At 41.1% G+C, this 24,022-nt stretch overlaps 1 protein-coding gene across 1 annotated transcript in view; it reads right to left on the reverse strand.

Moving 5' to 3' along the window:
- Positions 1 to 11,541, reverse strand: part of LOC145389996 (high affinity cGMP-specific 3',5'-cyclic phosphodiesterase 9A-like) — a 36,681-nt gene extending 25,140 nt beyond the window's left edge. The window contains exons 1-7 of the mRNA XM_080265090.1: positions 11,522 to 11,541; positions 11,081 to 11,182; positions 10,279 to 10,414; positions 9,516 to 9,638; positions 9,132 to 9,244; positions 8,617 to 8,767; positions 208 to 297 (exon numbers count right to left, since the gene is read on the reverse strand). Coding sequence (XP_080121216.1) covers positions 208 to 297; positions 8,617 to 8,767; positions 9,132 to 9,244; positions 9,516 to 9,638; positions 10,279 to 10,414; positions 11,081 to 11,182; positions 11,522 to 11,541 — 735 coding nt within the window. The remainder of the gene's footprint in view (positions 1 to 207; positions 298 to 8,616; positions 8,768 to 9,131; positions 9,245 to 9,515; positions 9,639 to 10,278; positions 10,415 to 11,080; positions 11,183 to 11,521) is intronic.
- Positions 11,542 to 24,022: the final 12,481 nt, after the last annotated feature.

The following is a 24,022-nucleotide window of genomic DNA, read 5'->3' on the forward strand; positions in this document are numbered from 1 at the left end:
GATACAGTAGGTTCCTTGGACAACAGGAAATAATTTGGCTTGTCACTCAGTGCAGAGTCACCTGAGGGCTGCATTACATTGAGTGAATGGATGATAGGCACTTCCACCTCGGAGGAAAAAAAAAAAAAAAAAAAAAAGGAATAAACAGAACACTACCTGCATAAGCCATCACCTACAAAGACAAAGAATTAACTTACAAACCATTACCTGCATGAGACACTCCAGCCAGGGCTGGGCAATGTCCAGCGGCCGCACTTCATTGCTGATGTCTGCTACCTTGATCAGCACCATGGACAGCTGGGCAGGATATTAAAACCAGTATTAACACTCTCAGGCTTCTATAATCCCTCTTAAAGAATTAAAATATCTGGGATTAGCTAAAATAAAATGCTAGAGTTGTCCTGAGCATACATAATCAATCAGTCAATCCATCTATCTATCTATCTATCTATACCCTGATGCCATAATCCAGTAAGGGGTGGCCACAAATAAATCGCCTCCATGTTGCCCTGTCCCTTGCCATTTCACTGCCCTCCCCCCAGCTTACATCCCCCTCTCTCACTGCCATCCATCTACCACCTTACCATAAGAGCCTCTGTGGTACCAGTATTCACCTACTTAGCCTCTGAAGACTCACCTCTGGCACGTAAACCCTATTGGGCCACATCTGGATGGGGAACAGTAATCCACTAAACCACCAGGGATTCATCTGGTTGTATGACATCTGATAATCACCCCTTTACAGTCAAGCATTTTTCTTTTCACATAGTGCTGTGTCGCCTTAAGGCAGCACTACATTGGGTGAGTGGATAGTAGTTGCCCCTACCTACCACTATTCCTATGACTAACTCTCAGACCATTTTGCACTAGCTGGAATTAAATACTTGAGGCTGCCAGAGATCAGGCAGCATGGAGAGCTGCTGCCATTAGGTGACCAAGGTCGTTTCGTTTTTCTTTTTGTTCTTGAAGGTTCCAACATGCTTGCATGCATCAGCCTCGGTCACCCGATGACAGCTCTCCACACTGCTGGATCTCTGGCATCTTTCCTATTCAGTCCCTTATCCCTGAGGTCACACTCAATGACCTCATCCAAGGTCTTTTTCAGTATACCTCTCGCAACCCTATCCCTAACATTAACACTTCTCACTTTCTGCACCCAGTTATCATCCCCCATCCTCTCCACATGCCCAAACCATCTCAATCTACCTCTCCTTATCACAACACCAATACACTCCAGTCTCATCCTACCTCTCAACTCTTCCATCGTAAACCTAGGCCCCCCAAGCCTCGCACTAAAGAACACATTGCACATCCACCTAATCATTGTCATTTCTGTACGTCTGAGCCTGCGAATATCCTCTTCCTTTACTGCCCAAGTCTCACTGCCGTACAGAATTACACTCCTAACACATGCCCATCACAGGGCAACGTAGGATTGGATGATGGATGGATGGATGGACACATGCCGCATACAAAGATCCCTTAGCACAGAGAGAGAGCCCTTTCAATGTCAGGAGAGGCAACAGCTCTCTGAACTTCCAACCACTTCTCACTCTAGCCACAGAGCTAGCTCCAGCCCCACCTCCAGTATATAACATGTCTCCTGAATAAAAACTTCTTCCACACACTCAAGAGACTCATCAGCAAGCTCAATCCTTTCATGCCTGACAATCTCCACCTGCTCTCTGCAACACACTGTACACATGAAATCAGCATTATCTCGCAGTCTACCTCTAATACCACTACATCTCTTATGCACCCACTTATCACAAACACTGCACAAGATGGAAATACTTCCCACCCCCTTGTGGCAAATTGCACATGGCCACCCTCCCTCTACTCTGACAGTACTGCCACCAGCCCTAGATACCATTACCTTTGTTTTATCTGCATTTACTCTTAATCCCTTGTGCTCCATACCATCTCTCCACTTCCTAAATCTTTCCTCTGTCTCCCTTTCATTTTCTGCAGTCAACACCAAATCAAATCATTAGCACACATCTACAGGAGTCCCTTTCAGAAGTAACGAGAGAGGGCTTCAAGTACCATAATAAACAAGGGGATCAAAACTGACCCCTGATGCACACTAATATTCACGGAAAACTCATTACTCAACTCTCTATTCACCCTTACCTGGGTGCGAGCACCGACATACACAGCCATAACCACCCTAACCAGCCACTCCTCGATCCCAAGCTTTCTCACTGTCCACTTCACCACCTGTCAAGGGACTCTGTCAAAGGCCTTCTCCATATCAACAAAAACAAAGTACAGATCCCTTTTCTTTCCTAAACATTTTTCCTGAAGCTGTCAAACAATGAATATGGCATCTGTGGTCCCCCTGCCTGGCATAAACACAAACTGCATCTCATCAATATTCACTCTTTCTCTAATCATACCTTCTAGAACTTTCTCCATTACCTTCATTATCTGATCTAAAAGCTTCGTGCCTCTATAATTTCCTCCTTCCAGGGCATTACCCTTCCCCTTGTACACATTTACAATTACACTCTGAGGACAACATACTCACACATAATCGTATTTATCAAGAAAGCAACTAACCCCACTCCTATATCTCCTGAGGCTTTCAACATTTTAGCAGTTAACCCAGCCACTCCCGCTGCCTTCCCCACCGGCATCCTGCCTATTGCCCTGCTCACAGTTGCAGCGTCCAAGGCGAATGGCTACACACACACAAGTACTATTGGCCACAGAAGTTTCGTTCCTCTCATTGTGGGCGATTTGATGAATGTGGCAACGTTGCATTCTCCCCCTCTACACCCCCTCCCTCCACCTGTCTCCCCAGATAGCTTCTGAGGTTTATGAACCGCGTTGTGAAGCACCTGAACGTCCGAGTTTACTGCATGTTACTCGATATGATGGGCATGATATATTATGCCTGTTGCTAATGAAAATTTGCGTGTTTCATGACTGTCTTCATTTTTGCAGGAGTTATTAGAATGTATAAATGTGTCATGCCATTTGTACCAAATCACAATAGTACTACCAAATACTAAAGCATCTGGCGTTACTTCCGACATTCTTCAAGTGTTATTAATGACTACACTCTTAGAATCTGCTTAGGCCGACCAGTGCTACGAACAAGTTAAGGAATTTTTTTTTTTTTTTTTTTTTAATGAATTCATTAATATCGAAAGAGTGAGAGCAACAAATTTAAAATAGAAATTAAGAATACACAAAAGTCTGTCAAAGTGATAAGCACATTAGAAACTGGCAACATCCAAGGGTGAACATACTAGATGAAGTAATATTGTAATAAAAAGTAAAGATTACCCGACAGAACACTGACAACCAGATAATTAGATTGTGTCGATAATATAGGTGATATGGCAGCCCTATCACAATCTAGGGCTCAGCCATAAAATCCCTCGTTACGACAGTAAAATCGGTGTTATCTTTTACCTTTCTTCCATCTTGCGTTTCTCTGTAATACCAGTATCCACTAGAATAAGACCACTGATGAGGAGGGATCCAGTAATGAAGACATTATGTGAACGGATGTGTCACTCAGAACGCATGTATGAAAAATAAAGAAACGGCATCAGAAGTGTGACTGTAAAAAAGCATAATAATACGGCGCCGTCTAACAGGGGTGGAGGATGAAAAGGCTCACATAGGAAATGATGAAAGGCAAATAAAAAGTGAACACTGATGAGTATGAAATACTCTACAGACAAAAGAAGAGACTGAGCGACGACAATAACATGTCGAAGGACAAGGATAGACGTGGAAAGGCAAGGTGAGAAGGCGAAGGATAGGAAGACTGAAACCAAGTATATAAATGATATATGAATAAATATTTGTCGGTAGTAATAGTCATTCTATTTGTAATATATATTACTGTATGCAGTTTTACAAAAGGAAAGGCAAGGTGAGAAGGCGATGGATAGGGAGACAGAAACCAAGTATATAAATGATATATGAATAAATATTTGTCGGTAGTAATAGTCATTCTATTTGTAATATATATTACTGTATGCAGTTTTACAAAAGGAAAGGCAAGGTGAGAAGGCGATGGATAGGGAGACAGAAACCAAGTATATAAATGATCTATGAGTAAGTATTTGTCCGTAGTAATAGTCAGTATATTTGTAACATGTATTACTGTATACAGTTTGACAAAAGGAAAGGCAAGGTGAGAAGGCGAAGGATAGTTAGACTGAAGCCATGTATATAAAAGATAAATGGATATTGTCCATACTAATGGTCATAATATTAGTAACATATTACTGTATATAGTTAAAAAGATATATGGGTAAACTATAATGAAATATCTAAGCATCATTTACTCTGCATTATTTCTTCGCATCTGTATATTTGTCCGTAGTAGTAGTAAGCGTATCTACCTATAACCTATATTACTGTAAACGGTTTGATAAAAATAAACGAGGAAAGAAAATGAGAAGGGGAAGGATTGGCAGACTGAAATTATATGTACAGTATATAAATATATATAATATATAGGGAAATATAATCAAATTAGTAAACATTTACTCTGAATTATTTCATCATATTTACATATTTGTCCGTAGTAGTATCATTGTATCTATAACATTACTGTATTGTGTTTTTTTAAAAAGGTAACCATTATGCATATATATATATATATATATATATATATATATATATATATATATATATATATATATATATATATATATATATATATATATATAGATAGATAGATAGAGAGAGAGAGAGAGAAGGGGGGTGGTGGAAGAAGAAAAACAAATTACCGAGAGAAACAATGATAGAGAGCAACTATAAAATTATCCGGTAACCAAGTCAGAGGCAGCTCATGACAAATGACTATGTTTATGAAACAAATGTTGATAAACATTTTATTTTCCCAAATCTACTGTATTATGGAAGATCATTCAGTTATGTATTACAGTTAACATAATATGGCACGCATCGTGCATGAAAACCAGTGAATCATCGTCACTAAGCTACATGTCAATGTAATAAGGAAAAATATGTAATACATAGTGTTTATTTTATAGTTATTACAACATGAAGTGACATTTTCCCTGCAAGGAGAACCTTAAAAGAAAACATATATATATTGTTTCCAATTTTGACCCGATACCTTTGGTTATTTACGCACGTTCATACATGTGTAAAAGGTCATGCATTTCATTTCATATATTCACAGGACAATCCTTAACTTCTCCCACCCGGTAAATAACTAAACTTAAATGATATTGATACAGTCAGGTAACCAAACATGGTTACAATAAAAGTTTCAACCTGTTCAAAATTAAATCTAATATTTAGTCCACCCTCCATCGCATTCTATTACCTCTTGCAATCGCTGTGGCATAGATGAAACATCATTATATATGATGTGTGCATTGCGTCTGAATGTCTCCCACTCAGCCCTGCTGTGATCCAGTAACTGGCGGGAGGTTCTCTCCTGGCCAGGCACCCATGAATTAACAATGCTTCCCCATACATTTTCTATAGGGTTGAGGTCACATTCCCTGCTAGGCCATTCCAGAAGCTCTAGATGTCGTTGCTCCTCAAACCAGCATCTGACAATTCTCGCTGTGTGGATGGGCGAATTATCCTAGGAATGGAGAGAAAACAGGACAGGTTAACGATTGTCTTACAGTGTTCACACGTGACCAGTAAAGTTCATTCCTACTGCTTGTAGGCAATGATTAAGACTAATTCCAGTAAAAAATCATCTATCGTTTAGTATAATGAATTTAGTAAGAGCCATTAAATACCCAAATGGTTGTCAAACTGGTCTTGAAATTACGATGAGACAGTTCATATGAATAGGACCCCGATGCACTTATTTTTAATCATGAAAAAGTGTTTAATTGTAAAAGTGACTAATAGTATATGGCATATATATTTACTATAAACAACAAACACACACACCTGCATATAGATGATCTGCTCAGGATAAGGCAGGGCAAAACTTCGTACACTAGGCAGCATTACCTCTTCCAGGATCTCTATGTATTTTTCAGAGTTGAACCTCCCGTCTATTTCTGCCATTTCTCCAATTCCATAGAGGTGTATCCAACCCCACACATTGGCCGTCACATGGCCACTTCTAGCCACCTCGTAGATGTTGCGCCTGTTATACCTAGTGCCGTTTACCCTCCAACAGTGAAGTCGGCCATGGGTTGACGAAGAAAATGACTTCTCATCTGAGAAGATAACTCGGCCCCAGAATGATAAATCTTTGTCAACATGCTGGTGAGCAAAGCGAAGCCTGGCCTCACGATGTATATCGTCAAGTAGCCCTTTCACTGCAGGAGTTCGGTGATGATGTCCTGTTTCGTGAAGTAGCCTCCTCACAGTTTCTGCAGACACATTCATATGCAGCCTTTCCTGGATGGCAACTGCGTTGGTGAAAGGATCGTTTTCAGCTTCGCTACTTATTTGTCTGTCCTCTTGAGGGGTGGTTTTTCTCGGTGCTCCACACCTAGGGCGATCTAGTAGACAGGCAGATTCCTCCCATCTTTGAATCCACCGTCGCACAGTTGGCTTAGATAAACCGAGGTGTGCTGCTATCTCTGCTACAGTGTGGCCTGCTTCCTTCATGCCAATAATTTGGCCTCGCTTTGCTAACTTGTCTTGAGGTGGATCCATTGCTTAAGGTTGTCATTTCCTGGCGGTGGTGCAACGGGTTATGAGAACAAAACCGTGCCATGAGATATCAGAACACCTCGGATTCTGAGGAGTAAATCCTGGAGGGAGGGGAGGGGGAGGAAGAGGGTGGATAAACGCCTTCCTTACAGATGGTTCGGAGAATTCGCACTTTACAATTTGAATTCTTCCTCCCCCCCCCTCTCTCTCTCTCTATTTATTTATTTATTTATATATATATGCTTAATGGTGTGTATTATTTTTTTAAACAGTATACAGTAATATATGTTATAGATATAATGATACTACTACGGAAAAATATATAAATATGATGAAATAATTCAGAGTTAACGATGTTTACTGACTTGATGATACTTCCCAATATATCATTATTTTATATACCTGGTTTCCCTCTTCCTATCCATCGCCTTCTCACCTTGCCTTTCCTTTTGTCAAACTGTATACAGTAATACATGTTACAAATATACTGACTATTACTACGGACAAATACTTACTCATAGATCATTTATATACTTGGTTTCTGTCTCCCTATCCATCGCCTTCTCACCTTGCCTTTCCTTTTGTAAAACTGCATACAGTAATATATATTACAAATAGAATGACTATTACTACCGACAAATATTTATTCATATATCATTTATATACTTGGTTTCAGTCTTCCTATCCTTCGCCTTCTCACCTTGCCTTTCCTTTTGTAAAACTGCATACAGTAATATATATTACAAATAGAATGACTATTACTACCGACAAATATTTACTCATATATCATTTATATACTTGGTTTCAGTCTTCCTATCCTTCGCCTTCTCACCTTGCCTTTCCACGTCTATCCTTGTCCTTCGACATGTTATTGTCGTCGCTCAGTCTCTTCTTTTGTCTGTAGAGTATTTCATACTCATCAGTGTTCACTTTTTATTTGCCTTTCATCATTTCCTATGTGAGCCTTTTCATCCTCCACCCCTGTTAGACGGCGCCGTATTATTATGCTTTTTTACAGTCACACTTCTGATGCCGTTTCTTTATTTTTCATACATGCGTTCTGAGTGACACATCCGTTCACATAATGTCTTCATTACTGGATCCCTCCTCATCAGTGGTCTTATTCTAGTGGATACTGGTATTACAGAGAAACGCAAGATGGAAGAAAGGTAAAAGATAACACCGATTTTACTGTCGTAACGAGGGATTTTATGGCTGAGCCCTAGATTGTGATAGGGCTGCCATATCACCTATATTATCGACACAATCTAATTATCTGGTTGTCAGTGTTCTGTCGGGTAATCTTTACTTTTTATTACAATATTACTTCATCTAGTATGTTCACCCTTGGATGTTGCCAGTTTCTAATGTGCTTATCACTTTGACAGACTTTTGTGTATTCTTAATTTCTATTTTAAATTTGTTGCTCTCACTCTTTCGATATTAATGAATTCATTAAAAAAAAAAAAAAAAAAATTCCTTAACTTGTTCGTAGCACTGGTCGGCCTAAGCAGATTCTAAGAGTGTAGTCATTAATAACACTTGAAGAATGTCGGAAGTAACGCCAGATGCTTTAGTATTTGGTAGTACTATTGTGATTTGGTACAAATGGCATGACACATTTATACATTCTAATAACTCCTGCAAAAATGAAGACAGTCATGAAACACGCAAATTTTCATTAGCAACAGGCATAATATATCATGCCCATCATATCGAGTAACATGCAGTAAACTCGGACGTTCAGGTGCTTCACAACGCGGTTCATAAACCTCAGAAGCTATCTGGGGAGACAGGTGGAGGGAGGGGGTGTAGAGGGGGAGAATGCAACGTTGCCACATTCATCAAATCGCCCACAATGAGAGGAACGAAACTTCTGTGGCCAATAGTACATTGTTGACCTCATAAATGATGTGACAAATGATACAACAAGTTATACCTACCATGAGGGGGCAAAAAAAGTCAAAATCAACTACAGTCTATACGTACAAGGTTAACATGGGCCCGGTTCTTGAAATCAAACTCCTCAATGATCTCTTTAAAGTCGGACAGAATCTCATTGTGCCGCGCCATGTCCGTCGCCAGGATGCAGCGGATCATCCCTTCACGAATTTTCTTGTAGTCCTCGGCCGACACGTTTCTGTGGATTAAAATGGTTTTGTGTGAGCTGGAATGGGGTAAGGGAGTTGTCCTTACCATAAGAGGGTTTGTAGTACCTGTAATTACTAAAAACTTGGACTAGAATACTCATCCGTGGTCTCCCCTTCCCTCCCCTCCCCCTCCACCTCACTCAGATACACTCTCCTAGTCAGTCTCTCATTCTCCATCCTGTCTACATGGCCAGACCAACTCAAAATATTTCTCCCAATATTTTCAAACACATACTTCCCCACGTCATTCCTCCATCTCATCTTCGGTCTCCCCCTCCCCATCTCCCTCCCTCCTCTCCATCTCACTCTCTCTCCTAGTCAGTCTCTCATTCTCCGTCCTCTCAATACACCCACCTGAATATGTTGCATTCGTGTTGCTCCAAAACAGTGAATGCAACGGAGCAGTGATGGTTTTGAAGCGGTGATATGTCATTGTATCGCAGGGCTAATTCTGTTTTGGCGTTGATCTGTGGCCAAAATGAATCTATTAAGTGGTGCTGTGAATCTATCTGTGTATCTATCTATCTATCTGTCTGTCCATCTATCTATCCATCTGACTGTCTATCTATCTATCTATTTTTCTAACAGTACAGTATATCTATCTATCTATATTTAACACTACAATATATCAATCTATCTACTACACACCTCTTTTTATATATCCCTTAAGGTGCATTGTCTATACTGTAATTTAAAACGCAGGCCAAATATAAATAAACAATACAATGCTTCCCTTACCTGGTAGATGTTGTTAAATCCAGGATGGTCAAGGTCGTGGCATATGCAGGATGTAAGGAGAATTAACACATCTAAATCGCCTAGTCTTTCCTGCAATCCACAACGCCACACCATACCATACATCTGTCAAGAAATCATCATCATCAACATCATTGTCATCACCATCATTATCACTATCATCATCATTTTCATCACCACTATCATCATCATCATCTTAGGACAGGATGAGGTATGACAAAGAGAAAAAACAACAATAATAAGAATCATCATCATCATCTAATATTGTGTTGCCCCACAAAGAGCGTAGGAGCCCAGGGCTAGGCAAGTTGGTCCTGACATTTAAGATGAGAGTGAAAAGCCTCGCTCATCCCTGAGTGGCATTACGTGAGCAACAAACCCCCAACCATCCCTTGGATATAAACCTGCGAAGGCTCAATCCGACTGGGGAGCCTTAATTACCCACTAAACCACCAGGCACCATAATTTGGTTATATGGTTACCACCCAGCATAGTAAATGGTTTCCTGGTGTACACGAAACTATTTGGTTTGTCACTCAGTGTAGAGTCACCCACAGGCAGAAGGAAGAGGAAAGAACGAAGGAAAAAAGAAAGAAGAGGATGGGAGGAAAGAAGGAAGAGAGGAAAGGGAAGTCACCTGAGAGCAGCACTGCATCGAGTAAGTGGATGATGAGTGACCCCACCTACCACTATATAATAATAATAACAATAATGAAAATCTACGACAAAGATAGGACCCACTTACCATCTGAGTGACACAGAAGGCATGTTCGAAGATGTGAAAGGGGACTTGGTTGTAACAGTGGTTGACGCGGCACAGAAAATAACGCAGCATCTCAATCTCTGTGCCGAACTTGGATAGCAGGCCTAGATCTGTATACCTGTGGAGGGGAGAAATTGGTAGAGTACTTATCTATCTATCTGTCTATCTATCTTTGTCTGTCTATCACCTAACTATAGCCAGACGTCTTAATTCCGTAAGGGGTGGCCACAAACAAAATGCCTCCATGTCACCCTGTCCCATTTCCCTGCCCTCCTCCCAACTTACATCCCTCTCTCTCATATACCTCTCTACTCCATCCCTCATCTCATCCCCAGTCTCCCCCTCCCTCTTCCCCTCCTCCAACTCTCTCACACACACTCTTTCTAGTTAGTCTCTCACTCTCCATCCCCCCAACTTACACCCCCCTCTCTCATATACCTCTCTACTTCATCCCTTCATTGCACCCACAATCTTCCCCTCCCTCTCTCCTCCCCCCTCAACCTCATTCACATACTCTCCTAGTTAGTCTGTCACTCACTAAGTTCGGTTTAATAAGGATCAACAGCATTTAAGAGGACCTTATCTTATATACAGTATATATATTTACACAGTAGAATGCATGTATACTCTCTCTTGTTCCTTCCAATTCAACTTTGGTCTCATAAACTCACATTTTCTCTCTTCCCTTCCCATCCTCTCTGTCTCTCTCATTCCTGCCAATTCATTTTCTCTCTTCCCTTCCCATCCTCTTAATTCCTCTCTCCTTCCCACCTCTCTCTCTCACATGTGTTGCAGCAGCAGTAATATTTGCGACTCTTGCCACAGCCAACTGTTGACAGAAGGTAGTCGTAGTAGCTCTTGTGTTTCCGCCTCCACCACACCATCACTGCCCAGAGAGAGAGAAAATTAGAGACAGCAACAATAATAAAGTAAATCATCATCATCACCATTATCTTCATCTTCTCATCATCGTTATCTTCATTGTCATCATCATCATCATTGTTATCTTCATCATTTTCATCATTATCATCGTCTTTGTCATCATCATCATCATCATCGTTATCTTCGTCATCGTTATCTTCATCATCATCATCTCATCATTATTTCTTCACAATACATTGATGACCAATGCAAATACCACACATTCCACTATCTATCTATCTATCTATTGCCAGACACCTTAATACTGTAAGGGGTGGCCACAAATAAATCGACTCCACGTCACCTTATCCCGCCAACTGACATCCTCATCTCTCATATATACCCACTCCAGCCCTCATCTCATCCTTGGTCTCTCTCTCTCTCCTCTCCCTTCCACACACAGACAGATAGATAGATAGTTGGAGTCTTCATAAACAATACAAATATGGCACTAGTCACGAAGAAGTGCTTGTCAAGAAACCAAACTGACTTTTTCTGCCACTGAGCTACAAAAGTATGAAACTCTGGGCCAAGTTAAGGCAGAAGGAATATAGTAAGGTCTGTGGTTTATGAGGCTAGCGAACTGACATGAGATCCAAGCTGGCTGGATGAATGTTGTGAGAAGAACATGATCAAGGATTTGACACCCCTTTTAATGTCACAGTATCCGTATTAACTCTATCGGATATGTTTATGTGAAGCTACAGAATATGGTGAATGTTTTCGGTGTATCAGATAGAGCCAGGATTCCAGGGGCTTGAATGATGAGTGAATGGAAGCATGGCCCATTGGACTGGGTAAACTTGGGCTGTCTGAATGTTGCTACTCCTCACCCTGCCCTACCGGTAGGATGGGAAAGGAGGTCCGGATGATGATGATGCAGTAGTGAAGTAATTAATGAAGGCTATACCTAACCCCTGTAATAAGTCTCTCCTATACCAAACAAGATCATTTGAAGATGGCAAGAAAAAATACAAGAACAGGTCATCACACTGAGGGAGTTGAAAACCATACAGTGTGTGACCTTGGGTTGTGTGGGTGACATGGCCCAGAGGTATAGGCTGACTCTCCATCACCTGTGCATCCCACCACTGGATTGAACTACACCTGTCACGCATAAAGACAGTAAGATAAACCATCACCATTACCATCATCATCATTATTACTATCATCATCATCATTGTTGTCATTGTTTCCCAAGTAACTGGCAGTAGAATATTAAGCTACTATGAAGCAATTATGGAAGGAGTGGTAGGCAGCCTGCACAGCTTTTGATAAAACAAGCTTGGAACTGACCTGGACACATGCCTGGCAACAAAGGTGTGATGCCCACAGATGTGCTGTTTGGTTCCCTTCTTCTTCCAGTTACTCCTCTGCTACATCATAGCAGACTTGCAGCTATTGAATATATTCAGATTTTTCTTTTCCTGCAAATTGGTCAAATCATAATTAAACTTCCTGGAAATGCATACTGGCTTATCTGTTGTGCAAAATGGTTGTTATCTTATACCTAATGCAATAAAATGCGGAAAATATTCTCACAGAAAATGGCATGGTGATAAAAAAGAATATATGCTACTTAACATTTCAGGGTGCAAAGGTATTGAAATTAGGAAAAAATGACACCAAAATGATCCAAATCTGAGATGAATTACAGTAGATGCAAAGAGAAGCTAGAAATACTATGTTCTGAGAAAATAAGCATCAAGGTCAAGACTTAATTGTATAGGTTTGTAATTGATATAAAGTGCTGTATGATGGATGAATGAAGTTTTGTGCATCCTGTGTTGCACAGACTGGGTCTTTTCCGGTTTGTGAACCTCACTGCTGGGGCGTTTTGGACAGAGTATCGCTGCCGGGGTTTTGTCTGTGCCAGTGGTGGACCCCTTCCCGTCTCTCAACAACTATCTCTAGCCAAGAACATACCAGGTACAGTCCTGTAGCTTTTTGGACAGTGGAGGCATGATGCTTGCCTTGAAAACACCACTGCTAGTGACCGACACATTGGATGCATGATGCTTGCCTTGAAAACACCACTGCTAGTGACCGACACATTGGAGGCATGATGCTTGCCTTGAAAACACCACTGCTAGTGACCGACACATTGGAGGCATGATGCTTGCCTTGAAAACACCACTGCTAGTGACCGACACATTGGAGGCATGATGCTTGCCTTGAAAACACCACTGCTAGTGACCGACACATTGGAGGCATGATGCTTGCCTTGAAAACACCACTGCTAGTGCCCGACACAAGGTAACCCTCGTGCACGAGTGTTTTGGTTGACTGAGAGTAAAAGGTGGATTTTCAGTGTTGCCTGGCGAAATCGTAGAACTTCCGCCATCTCCATGTTTTCACTCTCCCTGCTTATACAGAAAGATGTCAAACACCACCAAAGAGAAATAGACGAAATTATTATCAGAAAATCATGCTGGCGCGCCGATCAGCTGATCTTTGTTGACATTTGGTGAGACAGGCCTTGGAGAATTTGTAACATCCCTTCCTCGGTGACTTAGTTGGCCTTTTACACCTTAATATCCCCTAATATGGTGTTAATAGGAACTATGACTGTATTAAAAAATACCGATAACGACAGAGAGGACAAGAAAGTGTAATATACCAAATAAATTGATCAGGAAAAAGTACTAAAAATCCTTCCATTTCAACGACATAACGGCTTAATTTTCAACCCCGACTTAGGAGGCTTCGTAAGACCTCTTCCTCAGCAATTTATTGTGCACATTACACCTTAATATTCTATATACTGATGCAACTGTGCCGATATTTTAATTAAGCCGTAATCTCTCATGTAGAATATTTCGTAACATTTCCTTCTCGGCGAACTATTTTGCACTCTTGACCTTAATATCCTCTTGATGAAAGCTATGGCGGTATTAGCAAAGTATAAATATCATACAGCCCAACAGAGGGGCCTAATTTGCAAATAAATCGCTAAGGAAAAAAGGGTGTGAGGGCCACGTTCCAGCGATAATACGGATTGATTTTCGCAACACTTCTTCAGCGATTTATTTTGCACCATGCACCATAAAATTCTCTTCTATGCTACTCTGAGTTGCAATTGTACCGACATTAATAGTTCAGCCTAAATTTCTCATATAGGCCAGTCCAGTAAAGTTTTGGGATTGCCTTTGCAATCCAAAGTTTTTAACAACTCTGATGGGAGGCGAACCCGCGTCCACCAGCGTGTGAGACTCTACCACTGTACCACATAGGCTAGGCTGTGGAGATTCCGTAGGGTCTCTTCCTGGGCGATTGTTTTGCGCATACACCTTAAAATCCTCCAGTGTGTTATAAATGGAATCTACGCCGATATTAAAGTCACAGATTACATGAATAATAACATTAATGTGTAATATGCAAAATAAATTGCCGAGGAGGAGGTACTACGAAATCTCGCATATTACGGATGATATTTCTATTTGCTTAATCAGTACAGTAGCTTGAAAAGCAAATCGTTAAGAAGAGGCGTTAGGGAGTGTCCTAACAATTTATTTCTAATTCTGCTCCGTTACTATATTCTTGTGTGTAATTCATGCAATCTATGTCGACACTGACAAGAGATAAGAAGCCAGCCAGGGGATATTAATGAGTAGTTTGGAAAATAAATCATTAAGGAAGAGGTGCTTGGGATCTGCCTTGCCCGACGAGAATGCGGACCAAAGATTATCATTTTCAGGAGGTTGCGGTGCTAAGAAACATACATACGGGTAAGGAGTCTCCCTAACACCTGTTCCTTAATTATTTATTTCCCAACTATTCGTTAATATATGTCCCCACCTTAGCATGGGACAACATCAACTTGGAGGAGACGGACAGTTCGTAATGACGGCACTCCACGCTGCTTGATCTCTGGCAGCCTCCCTATTCATTCCCTTACCCCTCGTCCCAGGTCTTTTTCGGTCTGCCTCTCACATCCCTACCCCCGACGTTTACACTTCCTATTTTCCGCACCCACCTGTCTACCTCTCCACACCCAGTTGGCATCCTCCATCCTCTCCACATGCCCAAACCATCTCAGTCTACCCCTTCTCATGACACAAACCAATACACTCCAGTCCCATCCTTCCTCCCAAACCAACTCAATCTACCTCCTCTCATCACAACACCAGTACACTCTACCCCTCCTCATCACAACACCAATACACTCCAGTCCCATCCTTCCTCCCAAACCATCTCAATCTACCCCTCCTCATCACAACACCAATACACTCCAGTCCCATCCTTCCTCCCAAACTATCTCAATCTACCCCTCCTCATCACAACACCAATACACTCCAGTCCCATCCTTCCTCCCAAACCATCTCAATCTACCCCTCCTCATCACAACACCAATACACTCCAGTCCCATCCTTCCTCCCAAACCATCTCAATCTACCCCTCCTCATCACAACACCAATACACTCCAGTCCCATCCTTCCTCCCAAACTATCTCAATCTACCCCTCCTCATCACAACACCAATACACTCCAGTCCCATCCTTCCTCCCAAACCATCTCAATCTACCCCTCCTCATCACAACACCAATACACTCCAGTCCCATCCTTCCTCCCAAACCATCTCAATCTACCCCTCCTCATCACCACACCAATACACTCCAGTCCCATCCTTCCTCCCAAACTATCTCAATCTACCCCTCCTCATCACAACACCAATACACTCCAGTCCCATCCTACCTCCCAAACTATCTCAATCTACCCCTCCTCATCACAACACCAATACACTCCAGTCCCATCCTTCCTCCCAAACTATCTCAATCTACCCCTCCTCATCACAACACCAATACACTCCAGTCCCATCCTTCCTCTCAACTCTTCATTCATAACTCTCACTCTCCACACCCAGTTGTCATCATCCATCCTCTTCACATGGCCAAATCATCTCAGTCTACCCCTCCTCATCACAACACCAATACACCCCAGTCCGTTCGTGATGCTTAAGATGTGACTTTACACACGGGAAGCGATGTCAGCGAGTTACGTTGCGGATGTAGCGATCATTTGTATCACTGGAGCCATGGAAGACAGTAGCCAGTGGTCCTGTGAGGAGGTGGAGGAAGAAGAAGAGCTGTTATTGCTTAGTTTAGCCATTTCCGATAAAATTAAAATGAAAAATGGGTACATGAGACAAATGTGGAAAGACCAAGAACTTTTAGGTGATGAGGAAGAGTTCAAACGATATTTTAGACTATGTGCCACTCAGTGTAATGAAGCCTGACTGAACCAGACATCCAAAACAAGATATAAACTACAGGCAGGCTATAAGTGCCAAGGACAGGCTGGCCAGTACCTTTACACAGATTAAAATACAAACATACACTTGCAGGAAAAGTTTATATAAGAAGGAACAAGTGACAGTGTATGTCCATATGGGAAGGGTACCGGGGAGGGTGTGTAGGGTGCTAGGAAGGGTGTGGAAGGTGCTGAGGAGGGTGTGTAAGGTGTTGGGAAGGATGTCTAAGGTGCTGGGTAGGGTGTGGTGCTGGGAAGGGTGTGTAAGGTGCTGGGAAGGGTATGTAAGGTGCTGGGATGGGTATGTAAGGTGCTGGGAAGGGTGTGGTGCTGGGAAGAGTGTGTAAGGTGCTGGGAAGGGTGTGTAAGATGTTGGGAAGGGTGTGTATGGTTCTGAAAAGGGTGTATAATTTGTGTGTTCTTAAAAAATCTCGCTACCTAACTACACATGCCATTTGTTACTGCTTCGTGGTATCTCTGTCACAGTACATAATATTCGCCTAAGGGAAGCAAAAGAAAACTGTACCGTGATTTCCTTTCTAAGTCTCTAAAAAGGTAACATTTAGTACTGCTGAGGTTTAAACTAATTTTAGGGAGAATTTGAAACTAGAAAGTGCCAGATGTGGGAATTTTGTTCGTAGTTATTGACTTCGGCTTCATCTTATCGTCACAAACCCAAAATATCCCGTAAGAGGATAGTATTCATGCAAATAATGCAGCATATAAAAATCTTTCGCACAGCTAACTCGATCATAAGTGCAGCGATGCTAGCATATAAACTAGCGAATTTATAAAAACTATGATACCAATTTGAACTTCGCGGGCATCACATCGGCGACAAAGCCGAGGTTCCAAAATTATAAGTGTTTTGAGCGTCCGGGGCACGTCTATAAAACTGCTTGTTTATTTTTCAGTTCTCACGCAAATAAGCTAAAATAATACATACATATGTGTAAAATCGGAAAAAATCAACCAAGCAAAACTGTTTCTGACGCTTTTTAAATGCTGTGAAGGAATATCAAATCCCGGAAATTGGTTTAAGATCTTTTATGAATCCTTTCGAGGTTGGCGTTGCGAGTACGTGTTTTTAGAAGTGTGGTGGTGAGTATCCCGCTGCCTTGATTCCACATTTTAAACCTGTTACAGTTAATTGACTTGTATTATTCTGTTTGGGAAAATTTGATAAGGCAATAGAGCTAACTTAGAGGTGAATATTTCAAGTGAGTGTTCGTGTTTCGTGATAATAAAGGGCGACAAAGTACGAGCAGACGCTCAAGAAGGCTGGCGTCGTGAGTATCCTGGTCCAGTTTATAATTTTACCACTAGCATCTGATTTACGTGGATAAATCTACTTGTTAATATTAAATAAGTTAAGAGAGATTACTAGGGTATAAGTATGTGATGGAAATATTCGTGTTTTGAGATGGGTTGTGGAATTGTGGTGTAAATGGAAGAACACGCCGAAGAAGGCCAGCATCGTATAATATCCTGCTCTGATTCGTTTTTCGGCAGCTTCCATCTAATCTACTTACATAATTCTACTCACTAATGTTAGATAAGCAATAGAGATTATTTGGGTGTACGCGTGTGAGGGAAAGTGGATGTATTGAGATGATATTTGGCATTCTTGTAAGATTTGACGTCGAAGATGGCTGGCGTAGTAAGTATCCTGCACTACCTCCAGATTTTCTTTACTGTTACGGCTATAATTATTACTCCTCCGCCTCATCCCTCGTGAACTCCCATCTTTTGACTGAAGTCAAGCACTCGTCCACCTCACGCTACCAGCGCTCCATCTGTTGACTGGATTTGATACTACTAGTTTCCCAACATGTCACCTGACTTTCCCTCCCTTTTTCTGTGTGAAGCGAGGTTGCCTGATTATCTGGTTTCCCGCGCAAGTTCAGTTCACACTCATCCTCTGCCCTGGGAATATCTTAGTGAACCACTCCTGACCTTTACCTGGAAGCCTGTGTTATAGGGAACCCATCTTCAACGCCTTCTTTTGCTGTAAACCATGAGTATCAGTTTTCTCCTTGCATTAGTTCATTAATCTTCTGATGGTGAATGGCTTTAGGTATTTATATTGTTTTTTTCTTAGGTTTAGTTAGGTTTAGGGTTGTAATTATTGTATGTTTAGTTTGTTAAATTAAATGAATAATCAACCAAATCATTATCAATCTACCCTGTAGTTTGTCTAGTTGCATAGTGTTCATGATCCTTCTCTTTTCTTATTGCTTTCCATGGGTCTTCATAGGGTAGATACAGTTAATTACTCCCCATGGATCGTAATAAATGGCGACCGTGACAGGACCTATTTCAGCTAGAGACATTTACAGTAATGGTGTTTTGAGGGGTTGCTGTTGCTTGTTCCCATAGATTTTAAATTTTCCTTGATGTATTTAGCATTTTGGTATTAGTGTGAAACTTGTTTCCATTCGATTTAAAATCCTTGATGCAATAAACATTTTGGTATTTGTGTGAACTTGTCAGCACATAGGTTTATAGGTTCAGGAGTCTTCATAGAACTTATCTTTCATTTTTAACGAAATACAGGGTCGTTATAAGTTCTATCAAATGTGGGGAATATATCCGGATCGTTTATAATGCCGTATCCCACGCTCCAGTGAGGTCTACATCTGCTAGTTGCGATAGGGCAAGTGGCTAGTTTGATACTCACTCTTCCAAGTCCCAGATTATTCAAGAATCAAAGTTGTTTTGTCTTATCCTATAATCAGGGGTAATCCGGATCATGCTAAAAGCCGTCATCCTCTGCTCTTAATCATAGACAACGACTTTCGTAAGTTAATATTTTGGTCAAGGCTCTGGAAGTTTCCAGGACTTCAAAGAGTTTTCTTCCTGTAATCTGTGTCTAAAATATAACTTACCATAATTTTCTCATACATTTTAATCATGTTTGACCTTCAAAAATTTGTTGAAAATCCTAGCCATGAGCAATTAAAAGACTTAAAGAAAGATGAGTGGAAAAGCATTGCTACCTACTTCCAAATAGAAATTGAATCTCGTATGACAAAAGAGGTCTTAAAAAACACAATTATAGAGTCTTTAGTTCAAAGGGAAGTCCTGGGGACAGAGGCTATTGATGTTTTGACTCCTATGAGTTATTCCTTTCCTACTAGGGTTGATAATCCTTATTCAACTCATACTAAACAAGGACACAGTGACCCAGTGGAGATGGAAAGATTAAGATTAGAATATCAGCTTAAGATAGAACAATTAGCTCAAGAAAAGATAATGAGAACAGAACAATTAGCTCAAGAAGAGAGAATGAAAACAGAACAATTAGCTCAAGAAGAAAGAATGAGAACAGAACAATTAGCTCAAGAAGAAAGAATGAGAACAGAACAATTAGCTCAAGAAGAAAGAATGAGAACAGAACAATTAGCTCAAGAAGAGAGAATGAGAACAGAACAATTAGCTCAAGAAGAGAGAATGAGAACAGAACAATTAGCTCAAGAAGAGAGAGTAAAAATGAAAGAATTACAAATAAGAGAGCTTGAAGCAAATGCAAATTCAAACCTTAGGGAAAAGGAAATTGAATTGAGAGAGAAATTAACTGCGTTTAAACCACACAAGGAAGCTGCTTTATTGCCTCAGTTTGATGAGAATGATGTGGATGGATTTTTAAACACATTTGAGCACATTGCCAAGAAAAATGAGTGGCCTGAACAACACTGGATATCAGTCTTGGTCCCAAAGCTGATCGGAAAAGCTCAGAGAGTTTATAATAGTTTTGATGATAAAAATGATTATAATGGTTTAAAGACTAGTATTCTTCGTGCATATTCAATTTCTCCTGATGGATATCGACAGAAGTTCAGAAAACATGTAAAATCAATTTCTCATACTTATGTGGAGTTTGCAAATGATAAATTAAGACAGTTTAAGAAATGGCTTGAAACAACTAACACCTCAACATTTTCAGACCTGGTTAATCTCATAGTTTTGGAAGAGTGGAAGAGTAAGTTGCCATTCACCATCCTGAAGCATGTGGAGGAGCAAGGACAGAAGGATCTCATGAAAGCAGCGGAGTTGGCTGACGCCTATGATTTATTGATGGGATCTCTAAATAACAGGAGTGGTTCCATCTCAGGTGTTAAGTACTCCTCTGGTGTAAGCTCCGGTATGGTGGGTGGTAAGCAGAGCTCTTCACACTTGATGCCTTGGACTCAAAATATCTCCAATATATCCTGTAGTTATTGCAAAAGCCAGGTCATTCTATCCAGTCCTGCAAACACCCTAATTGTAAAACTTCAAAAAACATGTTTAACCCCAAAGAAAAATCTCCTCATGAAATTGAAAAGCCAGTAGTGACTTATGATTCAAATAAGCCTCATCAGAATTCCTTCCTTCCTTTTATGTTTCAGGGTACAGTCTCACTGAATAAAGATGATGAGTCATATCCCATTACTATCTTGAGAGATACTGGAGCATCTCAATCAATTTTGGTCAGAAATGCTATTCCTTGTGTATCTAGTGCCTTCACTGGGGAGAAGGTGATTTTGTCTGACCTTTCATCTAATCCCTCCTATCCCTTAGCTGAAGTTTATCTCCAGTGTGACCTTTTATCTGGAAATGTTAAAGTAGCTGTCAGAGAAGACCCTTTGCCAGTCAAGGGATCTCATCTGCTATTGGGAAATGATTTGGCAGGAGAACTCATTGTGCCTATGGTTTCAGTGGTTGAAAACCCTTTAACTGAGAGCCCAACTGAGATTCTAGATACTGTTGCTCCCCACTTATTTCCCTCCTGTGTTGTAACTAGGTCACAGAAGGCTAAAAAGAACAAAATCAATCCATTACCACCACCTGCTCCCAAGGAATATCTGCTGGATCAGACTATCTCAAAAGAAAACCTAATTAAAGCTCAGAAGGCTGATCCATCACTTGCTACCCTGAGACATGCTGCAGTCGAAGGTAAAGACCTAAATACATTGCCTTGTTTTTACTTCCATGATGGCGTTTTGATGAGAGCTTATAGACCACCAGAACTAAAACATCTTGATACCTGGTCAGAAATCCACCAAGTTGTGATTCCCAAATCTGTCAGACAATCCATCCTTAAACTGGCTCATGACGGGATAGCTGGTCACCTAGGGGTCTTAAAAACTTACAAAAAAATCCTACAACATTACTATTGGTCAGGTCTTAGAAAGGATGTTTCTACTTTTATAAAAACTTGTCATGTTTGTCAAGTGGCTGGTAAACCTAATGAACAGCTTAAGTCTGCTCCACTCCATGCAATTCCTGTAGTGACAGCACCTTTTGAAAAGGTAGTTATTGATTGTGTGGGACCTCTACCTAGGACAAAGAAAGGTAACCAGTACTTATTTACTATCATGGATACTGCAACAAGATACCCTGAAGTCTATCCCCTCAGAAATATCACCTCTAAAACTATAATGAAATCCCTGCTTCATTTGTTCACTGCATTTGGCATCCCTAAAGAAATCCAATCGGATCAAGGGACGAATTTTACCAGTAGGCTTTTCAAAAAAGTTATGGAGGAACTAGAGGTTAAACATGTCACTTCCTCGGCTTATCACCCACAATCCCAGGGCTGTTTAGAAAGGTTCCACCAGACCTTTAAATCAATGTTGAAAAAGTATTGCTTGGAAAACCACAAGGAATGGGATGAAGGCATAGACTTTCTTCTTTTTGCTATAAGGGAGTGTCCTCAGGAGTCTTTAGGATATTCTCCATTTGAGGTATTATATGGACGACAAATAAGGGGTCCCTTGAAGCTTCTGAAAGATCAGTGGTTTAACAGCACTACTCAAGAAAGTCCATCTGTATCTCACTATATTGATAATTTAAGATCTAGATTATCAGAAGTCAGAACGATTGCTAAAGATACCTTATTAAAGGCTCAGTGTAAAATGGAAAGACTTCAACATCCATCGTCTGTTGCACACAGTTACTCCCCAGGAGACAAGGTCTTGCTCTTTCTTCCCATTCCAGGTAGTCCCCTCAAGAGTAAATTCACTGGCCTATATGTAGTTGCCAAAAAACTATCAAAGTTGAATTATGTAGTACACACCCCAGATAGACGTAAAGACTCTCAACTTGTTCATGTGAATTTAATGAAACCTTATTTTACTAGATGCCCAGAGGAGCACTATGCAGAGAGAAATGAGATGAACCCTGTACTGTTTGTGGGAACGGAGCCAGAGCCAGAGCCAGAGACTTCAGACTTGACAAACCCAGAATTGGACCTACCCCAACCGTCCGGTAACCTACCTAACAGCATGATCATGGAATCTCTATGTGATTACCTATCAAGTTTGACCAACATACAAAAGGATGACCTTGAATTGTTATTGAAGTCTTATCCTGAAGTTACTGCTGATTTACCAGGGTTTTGTGGTCTCTTAAAACATGACATACGGTTGGTTAGCGATGCTACTAGTCCAATTAAACAGCCAGCATATCGTCTTAATCCTTTAAAAATGAAAGTAATGAAAAAGGAAGTTGAATTCTTAACTGCTAATCACCTTGCAGAACCAAGTTTTTCTCCTTGGGCTTCCCCATGCCTTTTAGTTCCAAAACCCGATGGAAGCCACAGGTTCTGTACAGACTATCGTAAAGTCAATAAGGTCACTGTCTCTGACTCTTATCCCCTACCACTCATAGAGGACTTAATAGATTGCATAGGAAACTCCGAATTTATTAGCACAATAGATCTCCAAAAAGGCTATTACCAGATAGGTATGACAGACAGAGCTAAACTAATATCTGCTTTCATAACCCCATTTGGGTTATATCAGTACACTGTAATGCCATTTGGGTTATCTAATGCTCCGGCCACATTCCAGAGGATCATCAACTTCATCACACAGGATTTGGTTGGGACTTCAGCTTATCTGGATGACCTTGTGGTGATGGCTGACCAGTGGGACGAACACCTGACACGTCTCCATGCCCTCTTCAACAAACTAAAAGAAGTAGGATTTACCATCAACTTAGCTAAATCTACTTTTGGAGACTCTACAGTAACATATCTTGGACATGTTGTGGGACAGGGGCAAGTTCTACCGAAGGAGGCCAATGTGGAAGCAGTTCTAGCTGTTCCCAACTCCAACCACCAGAAAGGAAGTCATGAGGTTTTGGGGATGGCCGGTTTCTATCGTCGTTTTTGTAAGAACTTCTCCAGTGTTGCAGCTCCACTGACTGATCTCACCGCACTTCGAACCCCCTTCAAGTGGACCTCTGCCTGCGAGACTGCCTTTCAACGTCTGAAAACTTTTCTTGCCAGCAGACCTGTCCTCAGAACTCCTGACCACTCGCAACCTTTCCATCTTCATATCGATGCTAGTGGAGTTGGGGTTGGTGCTGTTTTGCTGCAAACCAACCCAGTGAGTGGTGTTCTCCATCCTATTGCCTACTATTCGTCGAAGCTGAAAGGACATCAACGGGGCTACTCCACAATTGAGAAAGAGGCTCTAGCTCTCGTGCTAGCAATCAAGAAGTTCGAGTGCTATCTTCGCCACCATCCTCATCCTACTACTGTCTTTACGGACCACAATCCTCTTGTATTT

The sequence above is a fragment of the Coenobita brevimanus genome, unplaced genomic scaffold (assembly GCF_032717465.1).
Source record: "Coenobita brevimanus isolate Jiangsu-jjx unplaced genomic scaffold, ASM3271746v2 jjx.HiC_scaffold_2691, whole genome shotgun sequence".
In the NCBI taxonomy this organism is placed as follows: Eukaryota; Metazoa; Arthropoda; class Malacostraca; order Decapoda; family Coenobitidae; genus Coenobita; species Coenobita brevimanus.